Source organism: Herpailurus yagouaroundi, unplaced genomic scaffold (assembly GCF_014898765.1).
Source record: "Herpailurus yagouaroundi ecotype Mexico unplaced genomic scaffold, PumYag 197, whole genome shotgun sequence".
Lineage (NCBI taxonomy): Eukaryota > Metazoa > Chordata > Mammalia > Carnivora > Felidae > Herpailurus > Herpailurus yagouaroundi.
Genome location: NW_024412428.1, coordinates 9,774,371 through 9,800,412, shown reverse-complemented (window position 1 = coordinate 9,800,412; position 26,042 = coordinate 9,774,371). Strand labels below are relative to the sequence as shown.

General features: G+C 46.1%; 1 protein-coding gene across 3 annotated transcripts in view; it reads right to left on the bottom strand.

The window, feature by feature from the left end:
• Nucleotides 1–12,058, bottom strand: part of B3GLCT (beta 3-glucosyltransferase) — a 105,203-nt gene extending 93,145 nt beyond the window's left edge. The window contains exons 1-3 of one of the 3 annotated variants that reach the window (XM_040448140.1): nt 12,009–12,058; nt 1,841–1,880; nt 1,593–1,729 (exon numbers count right to left, since the gene is read on the bottom strand). Coding sequence is in view for 1 of the 3 variants with exons in the window: in XM_040448139.1 (XP_040304073.1) it covers nt 1,841–1,880; nt 2,331–2,354 (64 nt within the window). In the remaining 2 variants the exon portion in view is untranslated. Of the gene's footprint in view, nt 1–1,592; nt 1,730–1,840; nt 1,881–2,330; nt 2,370–12,008 lie in introns of those variants that run through there. The other 2 variants (XM_040448141.1, XM_040448139.1) reach the window with 2 other exon arrangements.
• Between the last annotated feature and the right edge of the window lie 13,984 nt (nt 12,059–26,042).

Sequence of the window (26,042 nt, the reverse complement as noted above, 5' to 3'; positions counted from 1 at the left end):
GTCTAGAAAGGAAGAAAAGGAAGTCAGTCAAGGCTAGGAAAGGACCATTGTGGTTCTGAGACCAAGGGTGAGCTGCAGAGCATTAAGGAAAGGTGACAGAACCAAGGAGGTGGTCAGAGAAGATCCCTGAGGGAGAAACAATCATTCTTCGAAGAAAAAGCAAACAAAGGTTCTCTATTCTTCAGCTGCTGAGCACCTATCACGTGCCAACCGCTCTACTAAGCGCCAGTCTTTCCTGGTCAGACGTCATCTAGAAACACGGATTTCATGGTGACAGGAAATAGCGTGGGGTTCTTCTGATAAAAGCGAAAGCACTAGAGACCTTAAATATGCACGCACGCGCACACACACACACACGCGCACACACACACACACACACACAGCCACTCCAATTGTGTTTTACTTGGTGAGAATGACGTTCACCCATGAATCTACTGATGAGGCAGTGAGCCCAAACAGAAAGCAGGCCTCCTTGCCCTGGGAGTCTGCCACGACTCTGATCCTTCTGGGAGGGCTGCTTTTGTAGGCCCCCCACCCGGGGCCTGCAGACCCATGTTAACCCTGTGGGCAAATAAGCCTCCTGGGTCTTGTTCGGACATGCTGATACCAAGGTACGTATCACTAGATTTGACCACTTGTCATAGCAAGGATGTTGACTTACTTATCCAGGCAACTTCCCCTTGGCACTTTCAAGCCCATGTTCCAGACTAGCATCATTAGTTCATTTAATAACCATTTTCTATAAGGAGCCCTATCAGCTCCCATAGAATAAACAAATGCCCAACCCACAAGGGTTGACAGCTGACAGAACATCTCCACGTGGGGAGGAGTGGCTGAGCCATACAGGGTGTCGTAATACAAAAAAGAAAAGGCAATGACCCAATGTCGCTCCTTAAATACGCAGTCTCAGAGCTGAAGTCTCCGACCCATGCCCCCGTGGTCCCCTGCATGCCCGGGCCCCAGTACAGGCCATCCTGCCCCTTCCACCCGGGGAGCCTCTCCTGCCATCTAGACCCTGCAGAGCCCAGCCCCACACAAGGCAGGCCTAGAGAGGAAAGTGTACCCTTCCCCTCCTGTCCAAGGCCCACCTTGTAGGTCTCCATGGCCTACCCTGGGATGACTGACGTCGACAAAGTTCACACCCTTTGGGAAGAGACCCAACATGCAGACATTAGTCTTATGCTCTCATCAACACACTGAGGCATATTTCTCACAGCCGAAGAAGAAGAAGGAGGAGGAAGAGGAGGAGGAGGAGGAGGAGGAGGAGAAACTGATGTCGTGGTTACATTTTTGAAGATGCTTACAATATCCTGAAAGGGAGGACAAAATAGGGTGAGCACAGGCCGGGATGGAAGTGCAGGGGTGTCCACAAAGTCACAAGTCGCTGCTTCTGTGCCAGGGTTCTCGGGATGGGTTTGACAGAAGTGATTGGCAAGCTAACCTGTAGGGGAAACAGTGTCTACACGTCAACAAGTGACTCTGGCTCCAGGCCGAGGTCAGGGGGCCTCTCACATCAGACACTGCGCCCTGCTCACCTCTGCGGCCCCACAGCCGCCACCACGCATAGCCATCTGCCCTCATTGGAAACTCACCAAATGGTGGCCAAGGACATCAAATCTAACATACGAGCTGTCGTTTCCAATACAAATCACGAGCCACTATGTCAATCTGAAAAGTGTTCTCCCCGTGTCTTCGGGAGAGACCAGAACATTTGCACAGCGATCTTCACCTCATAAATAAAATCAGAAGGAGAAATTCACTTCACTGAAATATAACTTATAAGAAACGTACCTGGGCACATACTCATAAGTTAAAAAAAAAAAAAAAAATCATTACTTACCTACGTCACTCTTCCTTGAGATACCACCTCTCTCCAAATTCTGTATTTTAGACAAAAGAGAAGAAGGTAAGTCAGGTAAGTCTCGTCGTATACCATAGCTAGCAAAATGCCAAATACATATGAACGGCACGCAGCAACGTTTGGGGACGACGCGGACGACGAGCGCTTGACAGTGCTCCCTAACGAAACAGACGAAAACTTAGGAGGGAGGGGAGCAACAATGTACTTCTGCCTCCTGGTGGGAGCCTCCTACGGGGCTACCCCTTTCCTCCGTGATTTTGGGCAGGTTACCGGGCCTCTTGCCTCCTGTGTAAAATGGAGCTAACACTTAAGTGGTTCCCCCTGGTCTTGGGAGAGTTCACTTAAAGCCCCGTAAACTCAAAAGCATGGCAAACCAAACAGAGACCGTATCGATGCCGCCAGTGTGTGTTTCCCATGAAGAGGACCTCCACGAATTATGGTATTTATCATCTCGTGGGCTCAGACGTACTGTCATCCAGAACATCACCGCCATGTTCTCTCCCACCTGAGGAGCAGCACTGGGGGCCTAAGCAAGGCCCCAGGGGGCACTCAGCCTTTGGTTCATGAGACTTCAGGAGCACAGAAGGGGCTTCTTAGAGCAGAGCTCTGGACATAGAAATCCGGACGTGAGCAAAGAAATACCTGTTCCTGATCCCGGGTAGATCAGGGGAGGGGTTCCTGAAAGATTTCTCCGATGGGGCTCCTGGGTGGCTCAGTCGGTTAAGTGTCGGACTCTTGATTTCAACTCAGGTCATGATCTCATGGCTCATGAAATGGAGCCCCACATCAGGCTCCGCGCTGACAGCGGGGAGCGTGCTTGGGATTCTTTCTCCCACTTTCTCTGCCCCTCCCCTGCTCCCCCAACACACACACACACACACACACACACACACACACACACTTTTTCTCTCTCTCTCTCTCTCAAATAAACATTAAAAACAATATTTCTCTGACAAAGTGCAAAGCGTAAGCGGCTAAATCTGCCATTTTCCTTGTCTTCTCCAGCAGACAGGAAGGAATTTTTTCTCTAATTGCCTTTTCTGCTTTCGACTGCCATTTGCCATAATTATAACAATTGGGCAGCGGCAGACATCCTTCAATTTTCTTCACAGACTGCAACGAGAAACGTACTTGTAAGCCTTTGCCAACAAAACTGGGAACAGTTTAAAAGCCAAGATACAGCCACACAGAGATGTATCCTCTCAAAACGCCAAAGGGACCATGACAAGAGACAGGGAGGAGAGAGAGCAAAACACAGGAGAGTGTCTACCTTTGGCAGCATTTCCTGAAATGATCTTTGTCTCAAGAATAGAAATACCACTGAGTGGAGAAGAACCCCATACTTATTATGGACTCATTTGTTATGCCTCGGGATCCAGTGACACGTCACTTAATCTTGATAAAATACAGACGTTTGGGGGGGAAAAAAAAAAACCTAAAAAGTGCTGGAACACTTAAGCCATTTCTCTACCTGTGCTGAACCAGAGCCGGGTTATCATAAGCCAGCAGGTATAGACTCACTGCATCTTCCACACGCTCTCAATGCCACCGTTGGCCAGGACAACAGCCCGCCCCTGGAGAAGCAGCACCCGCCTGAGAACCAGACATGCTACCCGGCTTTCACTCTTAACCTGCTGCCCACCCCTCGGCCACACCGCCTGCTCCACAGCTTTGGCTGGCAGCTGAGGATCACCGAAAATTCGAAAGTTTCGATCTAAAAGTAGCACTGGAGTGGGTAAAGAAAATATGGCGTAGACGCACCACGGAATATTATCCAGCTTCAGAAAGGAAGGGAGTTCCGTCACATGCTACAACACCAATGTGCCTTGAGGACATCACGCTACGTGACATAAGCCAGACACAAAAAAGCCAAGTACTGTACTATTCCACTTACGGCGTAGTCCGATTCACGGAAACGGACAGTAGAAGGGTGGTTGCCAGGGGCCGGGGGAGGAGAACAGAGAGCTGTTTAATGGGGACGGTTTCAGTTTCGTGAGGTGAAAAGAGACCTGAAGGGCGTTTGCACGAACACCATGAATACACTCCACGATACTCAGCTGTATACTTAGAAATGGTTAAGACCGTAAATTTTACGTTAGATGTATTTTGCCATAATTTTTAATGTTTATTTACTTTTGAAAGAGACAGAAAGCAAGGGAGGGACAGAGAAAGGAGGAGAGAGAGAGAATTCCAAGCAGGCCCCACGCTGTCAGTGCCGAGCCCAACTTGGGGCTCAATCGCACGAACCGTGAGAACAGGACCTGAACTGAAACCAAGAGTCGGACGCTTAACCGACTGAGCCACCCATGCCCCTTCCATAATTTTTTAAAAAAGAGAGCATTAGAGATGATCCAATCCGATGTTCCCCTTTTAGAAATGAGACAACAGAGCCACAGAACCAGGATGAAAACCCAGGTCAGTCTTCTGAGTTCTTTCCAACGTTCATTTCTTACACCCACGTGATGATGCACACCCTGTCTTCCTCCAGAGGTGTTTCTTCAAGAAACATGCACCAGGAAGCCACTCTGGAAAACAGTGTGGAGGTTCCTCAAAAAATTAAAAATAGACCTACCCTATGACCCAGCAATAGCACTGCTAGGAATTTACCCAAGGGATACAGGAGTGCTGATGCATAGGGGCACGTGTACCCCAATGTTTATAGCAGCGCTTTAACAATAGCTAAATTATGGAAAGAACCTAAATGTCCATCAACTGATGAATGGATAAAAAAAATTGTGGTTTATATACACAATGGAGTACTACGTGGCAATGAGAAAGAATGAAATCTGGCCCTTTGTAGCAACATGGATGGAACTGGAGAGTGTGACGCTAAGTGAAATAAGCCATACAGAGAAAGACAGATACCGTATGTTTTCACTCATATGTGGATCCTGAGAAACTCAACAGAAGACTAGGGGGGAGGGGAAGGGGGGGAAAAGTTATAGAGAGGGAAGGAGGCAAACCATAAGAGACTCTTAAACACTGAGAACTGAGGGTTGATGGGGGGTGGGGAGAGGGGAAAGTGGGTGATGGGCATTGAGGAGGGCACCTTTTGGGATGAGCGCTGGGTGTTGTATGGACACCAATTTGACAATAAAGTTCATATATTGAAAAAAAAAAAAAAAGAAACACACCAGGTGAAAGCACCATGACACTCATGACAAGAGTCACCTTTAACAATAAACTGAAAGATTAAAAAACAAAACAAAACAAAAAAAAAAAAAAAAACCCTGAACTCAGTATTTCCCGAATGAATAACTTAACCCTGGAAACCAACTGGACATCCCACCACATCTCTTTGTGAAACCAAAGAGAATCGACCAAAATGACACATCTTTCCATTTGCTATTAAACACCGCAGCTCCAACTGGCTGAAAACAACGGATCGGACACAATTAACCATTTCGAATGGCTCAATTTATAAAGTGTAAGAAGAAAACATCCAAGAATGGTCGAATTAAGTGAACTGAATGGATCCAAACGGTCTTGAGCAATTTCCCCTCTGAGAAAGAAAATTAAGACTAAATGAACGAACTGACAGGACATTTAGAATTCTGTCTCCAGTTTCCCCTCCTGAAAAGCCTCAGCTCTTCCTAGGAAGAAACACATGGTTCGTTTTAGTATCTCTGCTGCCACACATTTCTTACGCTATCAATATCAGTCAAAATGGGTTCACTGTCAAAGTTTTAGAAGTCAACTGAATTACTATTCAGATAGGAAAGAGATTTGTTACTAATGCATCTACCCCACAGACAGCTCCTACCCTAGCCGGGAAAAGACAAATCCAAGTCACCCTCTGACACAGGTTTTATTTGTTAAGTCACAATACGTTAGAACACTTGCAATCCACACCCGTAATGCCTAGTTTATAAATCCTTCACGAAAAGACGATAAAACCTCCTCAAAATCCTTCACATCTATCGAATCTTTTCGGAAGAAAGGGAAGTAAAATGGCATCCTGTACCTGGTCACCACCAACCGCCACCCCCTTGGTCTTTTGAATAAATGAACTGGTCAGGATGTGCCCGTCAGTGGACTCGGCCGGAAGCCGGTCCTGTGTTTGAATCCTGCCCCCACCACTTACTAGCTCAGGCCTCAGTTTCTCATCTGTAAAACAGGAATGGTAATTACAAGACCTGCAGCACAGGGTTGTTGTGGGAGTTTCATTAGGTAATATACTGCTGAGCATGGCATCTGCCTGAAGAAAATGCTCAATAGTTGTCACCTACTACTCTTTCCATCATCACCTTCATCTATTTCACGTGAAGTCAACTTATACCATAAAAGAAATCTCACTGATAAAAGCAGTAAGCCCTATGGTTCCTCTTCTTACTTTGATTTGTTTAGGTTCAGCTCAAAAGGCTGCCTAAAATATTTCTTGCTGTCACATCAGGTAGGGTTTGGCACTGTTTTAAGTGGTGGACACATACACACACACACACACACACACACACACACACACACTCACCATCCTCCTCCTCCTCCTCCTCCAAACAGCTTTTTGATACAGGTCTTACTACCCCATCTTACGGATGAGGAAGCTGAGACACAGAGAGGGTCTCCACTGGGTATCAGTGTTGGAGAAGGGATGTGAACCACAGCGCTCAACTCTAACCCTACATCATACAGGACACAACATCACAAGCCACCACAGGGTATAAGTGGGCGAAACTGTGGGTTGAAGCCGGGACAAGGCCGTGGTTGAGGCGGTACCGTGGCCTGGAGCACAAGCCTGGGTGGGCAGGCTCCCCTGAAAGCTGAGGGAGGTCAGAATCTGGGTCAATGCCAGGGACCAGGAATCCAAAAGAGGAGCCTGGGACCAGAGGTCAGCTCCCGGGAGGTGCAGCAGGGCACCGGCAGTACCCAGAATTTGGATGACAAGCCACCTGACGCCAACCAGTGAGTCCGAACATTGTGTGGGGCAGGCCCCCAGCCCTGAGTGGGGCTGCCTGCATTCTAGAGAGCCCCGTCTGGGGCTCTGACGAAAGCAAGCCGTGCGGTGAGGGGGGATGGAAGGCGGCCGCCTCTGAGCAGCATGGCAGGGCAGGTCCCCGTCAATTCTGCAGATGGTGATAGACTCATGATCCCAAATGAATGTGGCTGTTGTGAAGAGCCTTCACTCCTATCTCCAGGTTCATCTACAGATTTTGGGTGACCTTGGACAAATTAATTCTTCTCTCCCAGTCTCGGGTATGGTCTACAGTAGACATTTTATCACTGCCTCTCCTCAGGGGATTAATGGCTTTTTTGGCTTCACAGCCTAAGCACAGATGGGGTTAATGACATTTTTCAAGGCCTTTAATACCTTTGGATGAAAAATGACACTACGATGTAAGAGTCACCTTATTTTCTACCTATATTTATATACGTATTTAAGAAGAGGGATACGTACATTTCCTCATTTGGAAAGAGGAGTTAAAAACCTATATTTGAAAGTATATGCTAGAATTCTAAATTCATGACACAAAATTTTAATTCCCTAGTAATATTCCTTAGGTAGCACTTTAAGTTCATTACAAATGAGCTTGATTATTGCCACATACACACACACACACACACACACACACACACACACGTTCCAATGCACACAGCTGTGTGTAGTGTGTAAGAATTTAAGGATTCAGGAAAATTAGATTCTGACTTCACCTTTGAATTACCACGTGACCTCAGTTAAATCATGTAATTTCTTTGAGGGTAAGTTTTCTCTGCTATACAGCATTCTGTGGTTTATTATGCTTTCCTCTATCATGCTTTGCAGACACTGTGTTTTGGTTTTTTTTTACAAATTGAAGGTCTGTAGCAACCCTGCATTGAGCAGGTCTATCGGCACCATTTCTCCAAGAGTATTTGCTCACTTTGTGTCTCTGTGTCACATTTTGGTGATCCTCACAATATTTCCATTTTTTTCCATTATTATTACACTTCTTAGGATGATCTGTGATCAATCATCTTTGGCGTTCCTATTGTAATGGTTTTGGGATGCCAGGAACACCATGTAAGATGGTGAACTTCAAGGATGAATGTTGTGCGTGTTCTGTTTCCCATCTCTCTCCCTCTTCTCTGGGCTCCCTGTTCCCTGAGACGCAACAATATTGAAATTAGGCCAGTTGAGTCACCCTACAGCGGCCTCCAAGTGCTCAAGTGAAAGGAAGAGCTTCATGCCTCTCACTTTTAAGTCAAAAGCTAGAAATGATGAAGCTTCGTGAGAAACGCATGTTGAAAGCCGAGACAGGCTGAAAGCGAGGTCTCTTGTGCCGACCATTCACCGTGCTGTGAGTGTGAAGGAAAAGTTCTTGAAGGGCATTAAAAGTGCTACTCCAGTGAACACACAGATGGTAAGAAAGAGAAAGAGCCTCGCTGATGTGGAGAAAGTCTAAGGGATCTGGTTAGAAGATCACACCCGCCACAGCATTCCCTTAAACCGAAGCCTAAACTGGAGCAAGGCCCTAACTCTTCAATTCTGTGAGGGCTGAGAGAGGTGAGGAAGCCTCAGAGGAAAAGTGTGAGGCTAACAGAAGTGGGTTCATGAGGTTTGTGGAAAGAAGGCGTCTCCATAACATAACAGTTCAAGGTGAAGCAGCAAGTGTTGGTGTAGAGGCTGCAGCAAGTTACCCAGAAGGTCTGGCTAAGATAATTCAGGAAGGTGGCTACACTGCACAACAGGTTTTCAGTGTAGACAAAAGAGCCTTCTGTTGGCAGAAGATGCCATTGAGGACTTTCAGAGCTAGAGAGGGGAAGTCAATGCCTGGCTACAAAGCTTCAAAGGACAGGCTGACTCTCTTGCTAGGGGCCAGTGCAGCTGATACTTAAAGTTGAAGTCAATGCACATCGACCATTGCAAAAATCCTAGGGCCCTTAAGAATTATGCTAACCCTACTCTGTCTGTGCTCTATAAATGGAACAACAAAGCCCGGAGGACAGCACATCATTTACAGTAAGGTTTATTAAATATTCGAAGACCACTTTTGAGACCTACTGCTCAGAAAAAAAAAATTACTTTGGAAATATTATTTCTGACACAGCTGACATAGCATTCATTCATTCGGCAGCCTATGAATCAGGGAGTCATTTTGACTCTCAAGTCTTATTTAAGAAACACATCTCATGGCTAAAATCTTCAAGAAACAACAGGTGTGGGTGAGGATGTGGCGAAAGGGGAACCCTCGTGTACTGTTGGTGGGAATGCAAACTGGTACAGCCACTGTGTAAAACAGTATGGAGGTTCTTCAAGATTAAAACTGGAACTGCCTTGTGATCCAGCAATCACACTACTGGGTATGTGTCCAAAGAATACAAAAACACTAATTCAAAAGGATATGTGCACCCCTAGGTTTCTTGCAATATTGTTTACAAGAGCCAAATTATGGAAGCTGCCAAAGTGTCTAACATTAGATGAATGGATAAAGAAGATACACACACACACACACACACACACACACACACACACAACGGAATATTATTCAGTCATAAAAATAATATCTTGTCATTTGCAACAACATGGATGGAGCTAGAAAGTATAATGCTAAGCAAAATAAGCTAGTCAGAGAAAGACAAATACCGTATGATTACACTCATATGTGGAATTTAAGAAATAAATGAACAAAGGAAAAAAGAGACAAAGCAAGACTCTTAACTATAGAGAATAGAGGGTTGCCATAGGGGGCAGGGGAGGTGGGTAAAACAGGCTAAGGGAATTAAGAGCACACTTATCTTGATGAACTCTAATACATGGAATTGTTGAATTGCCACACTATACACTTGAAACTAATACAACACTATATTAACTACGCTAGAATTAAAATGTTTTCATTAAAAACAAAAAAAGAAAAAGAAACACATTCATAAGGCTACGGTTCTCACAGTGATTCTCTGATGGATCTGAGAAAAGCAAATTGAAAACCTTCTGGAAAGGATTCAACATTCTAGAGGCCATTCAGGACATTCATGATTCATGGGAAGAGGCCAAAATATCAACATGCACAGGCATTTGGAAGAAGTTGATTCCCACCCTCGGGATGACTTTGGGGGGTTCAGGACGTCAGTGGAGGCAGTCACTGCGGATGTGGTGGAAACAGCGAGAGAACCAGAACTAGAAGCGGGGCCTGAAGGTGGACGGCGTTGCCGCGATCTCGTGATAGGACGTGATCGGGTGAGGACTGCTTCTCGAGGCTGAGCAAGAATCGTGGTTTCTCGAGATGGACTCTGCTCCTGCCGAAGACGCTGTGAAGCTTGTTGAAGCGACAAGGGATTTGGAATATTACACAAACTTAGTAGATAAAGCGGCAGCAGGATTTGAGAGGACTAACTCCAGTTTTGAAAGAAGTTCTACTGTAGATGAAATGCTATCAAACAGCATCACAGGCTACAGAGCAGTCGTTCGTGAAAGGAAGAGTCCATCAAGGAGGCAAAATTCACTGTCGTCTTAAGAAACTGCCACGGCCACCCCAGCCTCCAGGAAGCCCACCCTGATACGGTCAGCGGCCATCAACATTGAGGCAAGACCCTCCACCAGCTCAAAGGTCGCAAGTCACTGAAAGCACGGATGATGGTTAGCATTTTGTAGCAATAAAGTACTTTGCAACTGAGGTATGTATATTTTTTAGACATAATGCTATCGCACACTTAACAGACAACAATATAGTTTAAATAGGACTTTTATTATGCACTGAAAACCAAAAAAGTGCATTTAACTCTCCTTACTGCGGTGGAACCAAACCCACATCCTCCCTGAGGTGTGCCTGGACATGGGAATATCTCTTTTGCTTGGCAATAACAGGATCATTGAGAAGATCAAGTTTTAAGTGAAATGTCTGAAAATGTTTTATTAACCATAAAGGATCTTAAAACCAAAGGAAAGTATTATTATTGTTCCTGTAGGAAACCCACAGTATAGTTAGAAAAGACAACACTGTGTTGACAAAAGAAACATTCTATTTAAAAAAAAAAATGTTTTGGGGCGCCTGGGTGACTCAGTCAGTTAAGCATCTGACTTCGGCTCAGGTCATGATCTCACAATTCATGGGTTTGAGCCCCGTGTCGGGCTCCGTGCTGACAGCTCAGAGCCTGGAGCCTGCTTCAGATTCTGTGTCTCCCTCTCTCTCTGCCCCTCCCCTGCTCATGCTCTGTCTCAAGAATAAACAAACATTACAAAAAATAAAAATCAAAAACGCTGTTACGCTAATCGTGAGATTAAAAAAAAAATGAAGTCGACCGAACCTTAGCGAATATGATAAAGACAACTCACATTCTTCAAATATGGTTTCTCTTTCTCATCTGCTAAACTCATCTAGCGCAAAGCCGAAATGGTAAACTTTAGATGAGTTTCTTGAACATAAACAATTGTGGGAAAGCAGCCGCTCTGTGATTTTAAGCAGAGTTTTATCCTGTCTCCATCAAGTCCCGGGGTCTCGGTTCCTGGTCCCAACTGTGCAAAAAGCCTGGCAGTCATCTTCAGTACTGCCACACGGTGCCACCTACAAAGTGAGGGAGACTCAGGCTCTTGTGACCCCGGGGACACAGCATACTACTTCTCTCTCAGACTGGGAAAATGCAGCCCAAGTTTAGATGTGGTCAGACTAGAGAAAACTGAGGCATCCCAGCAAGACTTCTATGATGTCTAAATCCATATCAAAATACTTTTTTTGAAACCTACTTGGTCTGCTGTAACTACTAAGGGATTTTTTTTTTTAAAGCAAGCTTATCTAAAAAATAAGATAAAAAAAAAAACAGAGAGGGAACAAACCATAAGAGACTCTTAACTGCAGAGAACAAACCGAGGGCTGCTGGAGGGATGTGGGGTGGGCGGATGGGCTAAATGGATGATGGGCATTAAGGCAGGCACTTGTTGGGATGAGCGCTGGGTGTTACATGTAAGTGATGAATCACTAAATTCTATTCCTGAAATTATTGTTACACTGTATGTTAACTAACTTGGATTTAAATTCAAAAAAATAAAATAAAAAATAAATAAAGCAAGTTTATCTGCAGGTTGCCACGAGAGATTAAAAATCTGCGTGGACCAACATTTCATTAATTCGTGAAAAGAAACCTGAGAACTAGTGTAAGATGAAATCATTACAGCTGCCATTAAAGAAAATATAAGTGAATCTCAGACAGGAAGAATAGATTTGATCATTAGAATTAGTACCTTAGATTGCTTGACCTCTTTCTTTGTATCTTCAGAAACCAAAGCAAAAGCTGGAAAAAAGAAAACATTTTTACATTAAGATCACCAGTTAAGATTCATTCTCGTATTTAACAGTCTCGCTTAAAATGGGGGGGGGGGGGGGGTGGGAGAAAGGGTGCTTGAAGAAGACATATTTTTGCTCATTTTTAAAACCAGCTGCATTTGCTGCAAACTAGTACCACTGGCCGCGTTCATCTCCGGACCTGAAATTATTCATCGGTGCACAGCCAACGTGCTTAGGCTACCAAGCTGAAGAAATAAACCTCAAAGGAATTGGAACCTGTGCACATACCACGTGTGTCTACGGATATAAACTACGAAATTGATGTGTACAAAATACAACTTCTTAGCAACTCGACGGTGCCTTCCAAAGCAAAGGGGGGATTCCTGAGAATCCAGCAGGAAGCAGTTCAACTCCCTCCTAGCACGATCGCTGCCAGAGCCTGGCAGACAACAGAGCTGAATCTGGGGCAAGCTTTCCGTCTCAGAGGCTCCCAGGCTGGAAGTGTGGTGCAGATAATGCTGCCTCACGCAGGGCCGTTCACAGAACCCACTAATGCAGTGGGGCCAAGACAGCGAGAGGAGCGAAGATCATTCCCTATTTAGAATGATTTAAGGTTTCAAGTTGGAGCCCACAGATAAAGGCATCCCTGTACCCTAGAGACACATCTAGGCTCCACATTTAGAACAACAACAACATGACAGTAACACTTTGAAAATATAAGGCAAAATAATAAACCCAACAGGCAGGCAGGTTAACTAGACAAAAATAATATGCTTTAATGTTATCGTGCACTTCCCCTGAGGAGCTAAGAGGAAAGCGTCTCATAGAGTTTGCTGTCTCCAATTAGCATCCCCCGGAGAAAATGGGCAATGCCATAGAGCAGTAATGGACTCAAAGGGCTGGACGGCCGATTCCACGGAGCTGTAATGTGGTACAAGAAGCTTCAGTGGTAGGTCTCCCGGGGTAACAGAGGAGGCCCTCCTGAGAGGCGGGAGAACACCTTCCCCATTTGGATGCCTCTGACCCCTCCCTACCCCCCACCCGCAGGCATGCACTGCCTCAAGTCCTCTCCCATCAACATTTGCTCCAAGGAAATAACCTAAAACGTATTCACGCTAAGACGTAAAATGAACATGGTTTAATCACTTCCATTTCCAAGATGGCATCTCAAAAGGCAGGGTGAGCCTGAACCGTAAGCCAAATGAACCTCTACGTGTGAAATTTAGGTAACAGCAGATGTTACGGGAGGCCCCACTGAGACCACCTCATATAAATAATAAATCCCCAACACCACCCCTCCTTACGTTCCTCATTCTGCTTTATTCTTCTGCACAGCACTTAACCACCACGGACGTAATACATATTTATTTATTGCTCGCCTTACATATTAGTTTATTGTAAGCTCTGTGAAGGCAGGAAGGTGGTGCCCCACACCCAAAACACAGCCAGCACATAGGAGAAGGTCAACAAATATTGATCAAATGAATGAATGAATGAATGCAAGTCTTTGTGATGGCCCTGGGACCACATCACTTACAGGCTGTCTACTCCTTACGCTAGGGAATATCCACCAGCAGAATGAAGGAATTTACTGTGTCCCCCCTCCCCACAACCAATTTATTTTCACCAGGATCTGATCTACTTTTTCATTTTACACACACACACACACACACACACACACACACACACACACAGGCGGCAACCAAAAAGCCCCAATCATTCATGAACTTCTAAAAAGAAAGATTTAAGCCCAAACACCATTTTAAATTCTGCTTCTGGGTATTTAATTCTTTGGTTTGGTCTTATTTTATTAACCTCCAAACTAGCATGCACAGTGAAAGCCCTCGAGAAGATATCAGAAATAGAATTATTAACGAACATCATATAAGGAAGTCACAACATGTTAATACCACTTAGCACCACAGAATTGCAGGAAATAGAACATTCCAACAACTTGCAGGATATAACAACCGTGGTCAATCTAAGACTCGACTCTGAGTCCAAAATCCGACTCCATCAATTCTTAATTCCAAACACAGACAGTCAAAGCTCCCCGGGCTAGAATTCCCTCTTTTGTCAAGATAAAAAAAAAAAAAAAAAAAAAAAAAAACCTTCTCAACACGTTCAGTGACTCATAATCTAATAAACAGGATTTAGTCTTACCTCACTTTTTTTGCAGGCCAGATGGCTATGTGAAAAGGAAGAGTATGTCAACACAAAAGTCCTTTAGAATGCAGACTCTATATTGAAGAAAACATGCCTTTATTTGGTATTGGTTCTGAAAGGTACGAACACATCACCTTTCATAAGCCAGCAACTAATGTCATTTGAGTACGTTTAATGAAGGAATTACATGGGAGGAAGACATTCCCAATAAATCAAGTGAATTCTACAAATCCTCTTTGTCGTGATCAAGACAGCATACCTTTATTCAGGCGGGGCTTAACTGAAGTTAAGAGTAAACTAGATTTTAGTTCCCTCCAAAAATACAAAGGCCTGGAGTTAAGATATTCTTTAAAAAACACACACACACACAAAACCATCATTTGTCCCTATGGCATTCTGCTGTGAAATTTCCCCGATAGAAATAAATTATGTAATATTTAAAGTAGTAACATAAGGGCACGTGGCTGGCTCAGTCAGTAGAGCACGTGATCTTGGGGTTGTGAGTTCAAGTCCCACGCTGGGCACAGAGCTTACTTAAAAAAACTAAATAAATAAGTACAGCACTAACGTAAGACATGCATCGGAGTCACTCTCAGGTATAAGAGCAAATCACAGGGCAAGATAATCCTCATTAAATGAATATAAGCAAACATCTTTTTGCCTTCTGCTTTTACCTTTATGTTTCCATAATCTAAACCAATCACCGGGGAACCAAAGGCGTTTTGAAGGCACAGCATATTCTAGACCGCTAATAAATCCAATCTTAAAACAATGGATCCTTTCTAAAATTCCTGCCAACAAAATCCGAGCTTTCACACTTCAAGCACGTGAAAAAGGAGAAATGGTGAAATTTGAGGAGAAAAGTTAGAAAACCGGGCAAGTAAAGTAAGGATGTGCCTGTCACCTCCAACAACCCTAACAGGATACAGTCCCTACAGTGGGACTGTAACACTGGGAGCCAACGGAGGGGAAGGGGGAGCGGGGAGGGAGGAAAGGATCCCCCCCTGCTCTGCCAAAGGGAGTGGCCGCGTGAGGCTGGATGTTGGCTGTTTGGTTTCATACTAATTTCCAGATTCAGCGGGGAAAAAATATTCTTGAAAGCTTGGCCTTAATGTGCAGTTGGAGAACTATTCCAAGGTAAATCATGCTCTTATATGCCAAACTGCTGTTTAAAAGTAATTTTCCCTTTTCTATTTTCAACATGAATTCCTGTGAATTGCTGCAGGGAACTATATTTAAAGTGCAAATCGGGACGGGCAATAGAAATAAGACCTTCCCGTGATAACTTTAAATAATTCAAGCCAACTAATGTGTTAGCACACCTATTCTGAGAGATAAATCAAGATTTTACAACTAACCTGGGACTAAGATTTATAGGCCAGCCTAAACCCTGGAGTGCCGGAAAACCGGAGAGGAATTCATTGCAAGGCATTTAAGCAACACTAATCAACTATCTTATCTTGTTCCTGGTTGGGAGTCAGGGACCCCACGCCCCTGCAGGAAAGATGACTGCACCTCCTAACTCCGTTTTGTTCCTGTTCCCTGGACTGTCCTCCCAGACTCTCCCAAGCACGGCAATCACAGAAAACCAGATTAAATACAAAAACGAAAACAAAAAACACTAAGACGCGTGATCGAGTGAGATACTGCGTAAAGCGTTTAGTGTGCGGTTCCACATGTTGCAAACTCAGCGGACGGGGCCATAAAGCTGCCGGTGGTACCACGCTTAGGGCCAGCCTGGGCGGCGTCTAGGCGGTGGGTGGTCGCGGCCCTACCCAGGAGCCTGGAGGGAGGGACTGAAACCGCGTGGCCCTCTCCGCCATCCGGGCCGAAGCCACAGCACTCACGGGAAGCTTGCAGCTGGTGGCCCTGCGGGTTCAGGGTCTCACACGGGCTCTGCCCCACTTTTTCTTCCGCCAGGCTGTGGGAGGGAGCCGGCGGGGCTTCACTTTCTTTGCCGTGACCTACTTACAAAACGCTTCACCCGGCGCGGCTCCTCCCCCAGTGGCTCCAGCTTCCCGGAGCTTTCCAGGTTTAATTCCAGGTCCTCGAGAGGAGGCCTTAAGCTCCAGGGTACACAGCCCACAGCCAATTTACTTAGTTCCAATTACCTGCTTTGAAGATAATCCATGCCAGCAGAGCGCACAGAAAGGATCGCACCCCAACCCAGCAACAGGGGGCAGGGCCTGCCTTTTCAGACCAATCTGCTGTCCCTGGGGGTCGTGGCCACACTGGGCCGCAGCCATCCGCCCACCTGGAGGCACCAGCGCCCAGCCTGAGGATGAAGGGCCCCAGGCACTCCCCATGGGCAGGGGACAGAACCAGCCCAGGCATGTGGCCAAAGATCAACGGTTTAACGAGCATTATGTTTCCGCAACGGGGCCGGCACATGCCGAGTGCTTTGGGCCTTCGCAGCTCATTAGCAGTATGAATTTATATTTTCATTTGTTAAACAGAAAATCAGAGAGTGTATGACTGCCACACAATATGCCAGGAGCTGGGGAAGACGAATAAGCAGCTGCCCAAGGAGCTCATGTGAGAGAGGAGTCCCTCGGTCAACAGCCAAGCATACAAGCGTCCACTCCAATGGCTGTCGTTCTGACGGGAGTCCCCAAGGGAGCACCTGGGGTGGAGACAGAGGGCAGCTCACCCAAGGCAGGGCAGCAGAGGGAAGGGGAGGCTTAAAGGGAGGAAAGCACTGCTTAGGGCGAGCTCGACACAGTGCCTGAGGAAGTAAATTCCAGGCAGCAGAGATGTCAAATTACAAGAGCAAGGAGGCCTGGAAACAGGCTTCTGCATCAAAGCTTGGTGAACAAACAGTCCAATGTGCCCAGAGAATTGATATGTGAGGGGAGGGAGTGACTGGGGCATGGCCACCTGGGGGAGGGAAAGACTGGGGCATGGCCACCCTGGGGGGGGGGGGGGGCCCGGGGCAGGGCCCCCCGGGGGGGGGGGGGGTGACTGGGGCAGGGACACCTACAGGAATGGAAGTGCTGGGGCAGGGACATCTGGGAGGGGGAGGGGCCATATCATTAAAGGGGTCAGCGTTAGGGAGTCTGCTTCTATCCTATGTGCTATGAGAAGCTTCTAAGAAAGGGAGTGCCACATTGAAATGTGTGCCTTAGGTTTCTGGAGGAGCCTATTGGGTGGGCTGTGGGGGGACCAAAAAAAGGCACAAATGTGCCAGCTAAGAAGCTAATGGAGCAGGCAATGAGAGATACGCTACGGGACAGAATTCAGACGAGGCAGCGTCTGGGCACAGCAGGTTGTGAGCAAAAGCAGGTGTTGGAGATATCAAAGCAGAATGCACAGGCTGAGACAGATCCTACCAATGGAATGGGTGGGGAAGGGAGAGTCCGGAGGGGTTGGTGAGTGAGAGAAAGGAGTGGAGGGGAGTCCGGGATTCGGATGGAGTGGCCGAGTCCACTGGGGTGCCATTCACAAGCTAGAGAATAAGGCAGGGAAGCAGATGTGTGGGAAAACAGTGCGGTTCCCAATATCCTGAGGCGCCGAGGACACTCCGTGGATCTACCCAGCAGCGGCCCATAGCCAGGTGTGGAGCCGGGCACAGGGGTCAAGAGGAGAGGCACCGGCAGCGTCCCCCCTGTACAAAGGAACCAAAGCCACAAGCCTGGATGGGAAAGACGGGAGCAAAGCAACGCCAACATTTCAGGGACAAAACTAAAGACGACAAAAAGAAATGGCCAGGCACAGAGGAGAAGCTAGACAGAAGGCAGTAGTTCAAGGATTTACAAGGTGTTCTTTTAAACTGTTCTCGCCTTGGGGCGCCTGGGTGGCGCAGTCGGTTAAGCGTCCGACTTCAGCCAGGTCACGATCTCGCGGTCCGTGAGTTCGAGCCCCGCGTCGGGCTCTGGGCTGATGGCTCAGAGCCTGGAGCCTGTTTCCGATTCTGTGTCTCCCTCTCTCTCTGCCCCTCCCCCGTTCATGCTCTGTCTCTCTCTGTCCCAAAAATAAATAAACGTTGAAAAAAAAAAATTTAAAAAAAAAAATAAATAAATAAAAATAAACTGTTCTCGCCTTAAAGTTTCAAAGCACAAGGGAAAGAGCTTGCAGTGCAGGAGACCGGGCCTCCGGGCCCGGCTCCACTGTAAAGAATAGCACGGCACGCTGGTCAGAGATACACAGAATCTAGACTCACACCTCGTGGCATCCAGGCTCTGCCGCTTAGTAGCTAAGCAACACGGGGCCAGAGACTTGGCCTCTCGGAGCCCCTGCCTCCGTCCCTGTAAAAGGGAGGAAACTAAACAAGAATGAAAATAAGTCGGTGCATGGACAGGTTTAGGATATTACCTGACCTATGGGAAGAGCTATGGAGCCTTTTGCTCAGATGCCAAGTAGCAAACTCAGGAAAAGAGACACACAGCACTGGAGGCTGCCAAGCACAATTCTGCAAGCAGACAGGTGGACAACACTCAGGGGCAGGGAACCCCTGTGCCCCATTCCATGGGTTCTGCACCACTTACAAGGTGATCAGCCAGTTGAGAGAAGGGACGGAGGAGGGGGCCTGGCTCCCCCCCCCCCGAGTGTGGCAGTGAGCACAGAGGCGCGACAGTCCTCTTTTGAGCCACCACCTACCCCCCCATTCGACATTGCTCCATCTGAAACCCATCTTCTGTTTTATCAAAGAAGTCAATGGGAAAATGGAGTTTGGAATACAAATTTTTCTTCCCTTGGCACCAAAATTGGCCAAGGGCCAATATACTCTCTGTGCCAAAGGGTAGACATATTTACAGGAAGGACAGTAAAACAGAAGGGAAGAAAAGAGGAAATAACTGTATATTTTAGGAAAGAAAAGATCATTTGCTTCTTTGATTCATATCTCATTTAAACAAATAATGCGAGGGGCGCCTGGGTGGCGCAGTCGGTTGAGCGTCCGACTTCAGCCAGGTCACGATCTCGCGGTCCGTGAGTTCGAGCCCCGCGTCGGGCTCTGGGCTGATGGCTCAGAGCCTGGAGCCTGTTTCCGATTCTGTGTTTCCCTCTCTCTCTGCCCCTCCCCCGTTCATGCTCTGTCTCTCTCTGTCCTAAAAATAAGTAAAAGTTGAAAAAAAAATTTAAAAAATAAATAAATAAATAAATAAATAAACAAATAATGCGAAAACCCATATGCCACTCAGGATGTGAAAATAAGAAAATTCCAATTCAGACAGAGTTTCGGGGGAGAGACTCAAAACACCACCCTCAAAAAGCATGTTTCACGGGCTGAGTCACAGGTAAGGGGCAGAAGGATCTCTGGTCATACCACCCACTCCAGAATAAACTCAGCCACCGAAAAATCAGCACCTCGTAGGATTCCTTCACATTGTAAGAGCAGTGGCGAACGGTTAACCGTGTGGCCAACTTATAGAAACACAACGTAAGCTGAAACGTGGGGTATCTTATTTTCGCAACACGAAAAGTGGTTCCAGAAGCCCTTCCTGTCCGTACCACTGAATCCATGGTACCTACAGTCTGAGAGGTTCTAACACCTTAGAAACTTGTCAATTGTCCAAAAACCTTTGTTCTCACAATGCACTGCTCTAGTTTTTGAGACTCACGCTCCCCACACTACCGCCCCCCCCCCCCCCCCGGCCAGTAGCCCTTGGAAACCTGCCAAATGGTGGCACCAGAGAAAGACAGCTCAGTTTGAATTCTGGGGTTTCTGGTTCCTTTCCCAAGGAGAAGAAATACATGACCGGGGCATACGGGCCTCGATTCCACGCTGCACTTTCTCCAAAGCAGCTCCTTATTTCATTTTAAAGACAAAGCAACTAGCCATCAACTTTACATTCTGCAGATACGCAAGAAAGCCACCCAGTAAGAGTCCCCAGTTTGTACCTGGTCCTGGGGTGGGCCAGGCAGGGTTCCTGCACTCGCCAACACATACAACTTATCTGGGGCCTGGATAAAACTGCAAATCCCGAGGCCTCACCTCAGATCTTCTGATATCGGAAAAATCTGGAGCCAGGACCCCATAAGCTGCATTTTAACAAAGAAGCCCTTCACAAAGGGAACTCTTCAAGACCCTGAGGTGATTCTCCTGTGTGAAGTCTGACACACTGGGGTGCACAGGTGGACAGACACCAAGGAATGGAAAGGGGCAATTCTTCCAACAGGCCTTGGCCATGCACCTTCCTTCACTCCCTTCACCTCATCAACGAAGCACAAGCTCCAGCATATCCGCCCTCAAGGATTTGGAGAAGATAAATTCAGCATGACATGTAAAGAGCCTTGGGCTTCTTACGGCAAGCAATGATGTAAACTAAAACATATCACCTTTTCAGATCATAAAATATTCTTTTAGGAGTGAAAAGAAGTCCTATCCCTAGGAGAAAAAGGCACCGCTGTAATTGAGATAATTCAAACTTATTTGATGATGCTTTCACTCATTTTCTTTTTCTTTTTTTTTGGATAAGCCTGCAGCTTTACATCACACAGATAAAGACTATTTTCTTCCCCAGCTTCTACCAAATCTTGGTTATCCACACATTTTGAGTAAAAGCTTAAATGGATTTATTTTACCAATTAAGACTCTCCTCTTTAAAAAAAAAAAAAATATGTGTGTATATTTTATATATATGTACATATTACATATATATTATATGTACATATTACATATATATTATATGTACATATTGTATACATTATATGTATATATACACATACATATGTACATATTATATACAATATATGTATATCATATCATATATATCATATAGCATATATAGCATATATTATACATATATATATTCCAACTGCTGCCATATCTCTCCACAGCCAAGCTCTCCTATGAGCTCCAGACCCACAAATCTAACTGCCCACCTGACATGAAACCTGACTATCTCACACGCACCCCAAACTCAACTTGTCCAAACTAAACTCGTCATCCTCACCTCCCTCTAAAATTAAATTTTAGAAAAACGTCTGGGTACTTAATGCCACAGAAGTGTACACTTACAAATGGTTAAGAGAAATTTCATGTTATTTAGCTACAATAAAAAGAAAAAAACCTGTTTAAATCTGGTCCTTCTCCATTAGCGCCTGTATCAGTAAACAGCACCAGGAGCCGCCCACAGCTCATGACAGAAACCTGATTCATGCGTGACCCCCGCCTTCCTCTCAGCCCACTGTACCCATCAATCGCCGTGTCTTAGAGAGTGTTAATCATCCCTCCCATGGTCGATTCCAACAGCCTCCTCACTGGTCCCACACGTCCCTGCTGGCCGCCTCTTAATTCCTGTTCCATAGGAAAACCAGAGTGAGTTTCTCAAACTGCGAAGTTAAATCATGTCACTCTCCTAGGACAGCCCTTCAGCCACTTCCCACTGCTCTAAGAACAAAGTCCCAAGTCCTTACCCTCATCTGCAAGAGCCTGCATTGTGTGACCCCCTACTGATCTTCCCAGCCCCTCTCCCGATCTCTCCAGCCCCAGTCCTTTCTGCGCTGTGTTTCTCTGGGCACCAAGCTCTTTCCCCTGCCATGCGTACCCCCGTCCTTCATTTAACGGATTTCTGCTTCCCCTTCCAGTCTGAGCTCTGATGTCCCCTCCTCCAGGAAGCTCTCCTTGAGCCCCAGCTCCAAGGTTCCCAACCTGGCACCTGGCACCGTTGACACTAGACCAATCGCTGATTCTGGGCAGGGGGAGGTGGTCCCTCCCGGGCACTAGGATTGCTCAGCCGCACCGCGAGCTCAGAGGCCAGTGACCCTAACCCTTCCTGCCAAATCATCCCTGTGACCACCAGAAAGTCTCTAGCCCTTGACAAGTGTTCTCCCAGGGGCAAGATCGCCCTCTGTTGAGAAACAGGACTCCAAACTCCAGGCTAAAGACCCTCCTGAGACACGCGTTCCCACAGCACCCCGAACTCCTCTGCCACACTGAGCACAGTGCAATTTGTCTCCGCATAATGTTCCTTCCCCTCGAGACTGCAAGTTCCACGGGGGGAAAGCCAGACCAGATCTGTCTCCTTCCTGCGATATCCTCAGTGCCTGACATATGGAGATACTCGACAGTTTTTGAGTAAACGAACAAAAATTTCGAGGACAGGTCTTTCTTTCAATACTACTGTTGACATTTTCTAGTAGTGCAAATCAGCGTCTACACCGAATCGGGTTTCTCTGGGAGTGGCCTTGTGAAGAGAGCTTTGAAATATGGAATCAAGGGCGACTCTCAATCAGTAATAGATCTGATGAACCTCTGACACTCCCTAGAATTTTTCCTTTGTGTTGGGAAAGATGGAATTAATGCTCCTGTACACTGTTCTCAAGCAAGAATCTGGCAACACCAAAGATGAATCACCCATGTTACAAAGGGGCAAAATCTAGAACATTTGCAAATTCCCCATAAATAATCCCTTTGTGCCCAGAAATTATGCCTGATTTATAATGTTTCTAATGAAAAGAAAAACAAACCACCTGGCCCTTCGTCGTCCAAATGAGGTCAATTACCAGGACTTGCTCAAGTACTGGGCCTACGATGCTTGCCTCAGAGCAAGTTAACAAAAGTTGACAGAAGGGTCAGGACAGCTCTTTCCCCCCCCCCCTTATATGCCCCCAGTTAAAGAGCTTGACTATTGGCTCTAGGCAAATGCCCTTGGGTCAAGTCTGTGACCAAGGGGGCTGCACCAACTTGAGGCCCAGACTACCCATCCAGATGGGTAAAACCTGTATCAGTCATATCTGTTATAAGAAATAAGAGGGTTTAAAAATATATAAAAATAAAAATAACAATAAAAACACCTGGGATCAGGTCTGATTCTTGGTGTCCCAAAATGTCTAATTCACTGCAGTGAAAAGAATCTGAGCAAGAACTGGACCAGAATGAAAAATCATCCCTAACTTTGGCAGATGCTAAGAAATACAATCCTGAATCATAAAGAGGAGAAACAGGGATAAGAAAGAGAAAAGTTAGGGGCGCCTGGGTGGCTCAGTCGGTTGAGTGTCCAACTTCGGCTCAGGTTATGATCGCGCGGTCTGTGAATTCGAGCCCCACGTGGGGCTCTGTGCTGACAGCTCAGAGCCTGGAGCCTGTTCTGTGTCTCCCTCTCTGCCCCTCCCCTGCTCATGCTCTGTCTCTCTCTCTCTCTCTCTCTCTCTGTCAAAAATAAACATTTAAAAAAAAGAAAGATAAAATATCTTATTTTACCATTGGTTCAAATGAGCTTCTTCACAGATGTTATCGATTAGGATTAGGCTGGCTGCGTGTAATCGAAAACCCAAACAACTGAGGCTTAAAGAAGACAGGGGTTTATTTTTAATATCATGCCCAACAAGTCCGGAAATAAGTGACCCAGGACTGGCATGGTGTCCCACATCCATCTAGCACCCAGGTGGTGTTATCCTTTCTGCTATACTGTCCTTACTACTCACTTCTGTCTTCAAGGTCACCTCATGGTCACAAGATGGCCACCACGGCTCCAGCCATCAGATTTACAGACAATGGGAAGGAAGATGAAACAAAGGCAAAAAAAAAAAAAAAAAAAAATTTCAATTTAAAAAAAGCCAGCATCCGAGCTGGGTCAGCCGCCATTACCAAGAGACCCACCCAAAAATCTCAATAGATAACTCAGTGGCTAACCCTGCTTTGCAAGGGCCACTGAGAAATGTGTTTTCGCCACACTGCCACTGCCGCCCCCGCCACCACATTCCTCCACCCTTTCCCTCACTCCCTGTATTATTAGTCAGCTAGAGCTGCCATAACAGAAACCACAGACCGGATGGTTCGAACGGCAGAAATTTACTCCTCACAGTTCTGGAAGCTAGAAGTCCCAAACCAAGGTGCCAACGGGGTTGGTTTCTGCAGAGACCCCTTTCCCTGGCTTGTAGGTAGCAGTCTTCTTACGGTGTCCTCACATGGCCTTTTCTCTGTATGCATCCTTGGTGTCCCTTCCTCTTCCGAGAAGGATAAGGACGATAAGGACACAGGCCCTGTTGGATTTGGGCCCCACCCTTATGACATCATTTAACCTTAATTATACTCCTTGAAGACCCTATCTGCAAATGCAGTCAGGTGACACTCCTGATTATCTAACGGGCTTTCTTAGTCTGGAAAAGAAGGAACCAAGGGTCACTGGGTAAGCAGAGAGCAGTCTCTGCCACAATAGATCAGTCTGTTAAAACTGTAAGAAATGGCAAAGTTCTGGTATTTTATCTAGTCTATGCCTCCTGTTTTCTAGGAGAAAACAGAGCTCAAACTCACTAGAAGCCACACAGCGGCTGGCGCAGAGGTGTGAATAAATCTGATTCTAGAACTGGCACTGGACTTTAGAATTGAAGTTACAGTGAATTTGATCTGTATAATCATGGATTTAAAATAAATTTTCTATATTGACTCTTCTCTGAAAACTCAAATGAATATGCTACAGTTTGTGGGAAAACTAAACTATATATACCCAGGCCAAACTTCTAAGGGGATATTTAGAGTATTTTTCACCCATCAGGATTGTTCACATGCGTCAGAACTCCTGTCATAATCTCTCGTTTTAGCAAGATTCCAAGATTCCTGATTTCGAGATTTACAGAGCGGGCACCGCATCTTTTTACGTCTTGGTGCTCCCCCAACACCACCAAAGCAGAGCTCAATAAACTGAACCCGTGATTTACTTCAGACCTCGAAGAACACAGCTTCCTGTATTCTTGAAATCCATTAAAGCCAGTTCACAGAGCCAAATGTCTCCCAGGGACCTTTTAATAGGTTTTACGTCTTATTTATTGTGCTTATCTGACAACTTCACAATGTTAATAGACATCTCTAAAAATGTGTTGACATTCTGGTTCATTCTGACTGTCCTTTAACGTACTATCAAGTTTGGGCAGTGCAGCTAGTCCCTTAAGTGCAGTGCAAAATAGATACGTGTAGCAATACATTTAAATGTGTTTCAGCCCATATATTGAATATATTATATACAAATATTATATCCCCAGTACAGCATTATAAAGTGCAGTGCTATAAATAGAATGCCAATTTCGGCTACCACCCACCCCATTTGCTTAGGTGCAAAACTCCCAGGCAGCAAGCCAAGTGATGCAGCCAAGAGTCACCTAGTCAACCTCCCACCCCTCCAACCTCCCCTTCCCCCAGGGCTGCCCTGGCCAGCGATGCATTCTTCCACTGAAGCAGATCTCCAAGTTTAGTTGCTCGCCACCGTCAATTACAGCTTTCTCTGCCCAAGGTGCCCGAATGCTTTTAATTGCATTGTTGCTTACTTAATCATGCATGTGAACAATTAATTAACAATTAATCTCACTAGATTTTCCCCACACGTAGTGAGCACCTATAGAAATGCCGGGGGCGGGGACGCAAATAAGGCCCCTATTCGAAGAGTTTAAATCCAAATTAAAAAAAAAAACGTGCTGTAAAGGTTCCGGTGGGCTACCAAAAAGCAATGTGCAATAACGCTCCGTCTTTTCCTAAGTTGCACCATTCTGCCATTTCTAAAAATCTGAAATTACTGCCTTTTAACCGACTGGAAACCCAAAAGTCCGGGTTAGAGGACAATAACCCTGAGAACACTGAAAAGGGAGCAATTCTTCCCCCAAGCTTGCAACCTTGAACAAGTCTCATCATAAACGTCCATTACGGTGATTTTTTTTTTTTTTTAACTTCTGCCCCATCCTTTTACGATACGGTGGAGAAAATACTCTTGCGAGGAGAACGGGAGGAAAAAAGGGAAGGGGCGTAACGGCAGCAGCAGACCCGACAAGCATTGTCTCCAGAAGTGTTCTCTGATTTTCCCCCATAGCGACCCAAGATTGGGGAGCGTCCCCACCGCCTCCCCCACGCCACGACCGCACACACTGAGGGCCCAAACGGGCACCCCGATCCTCCC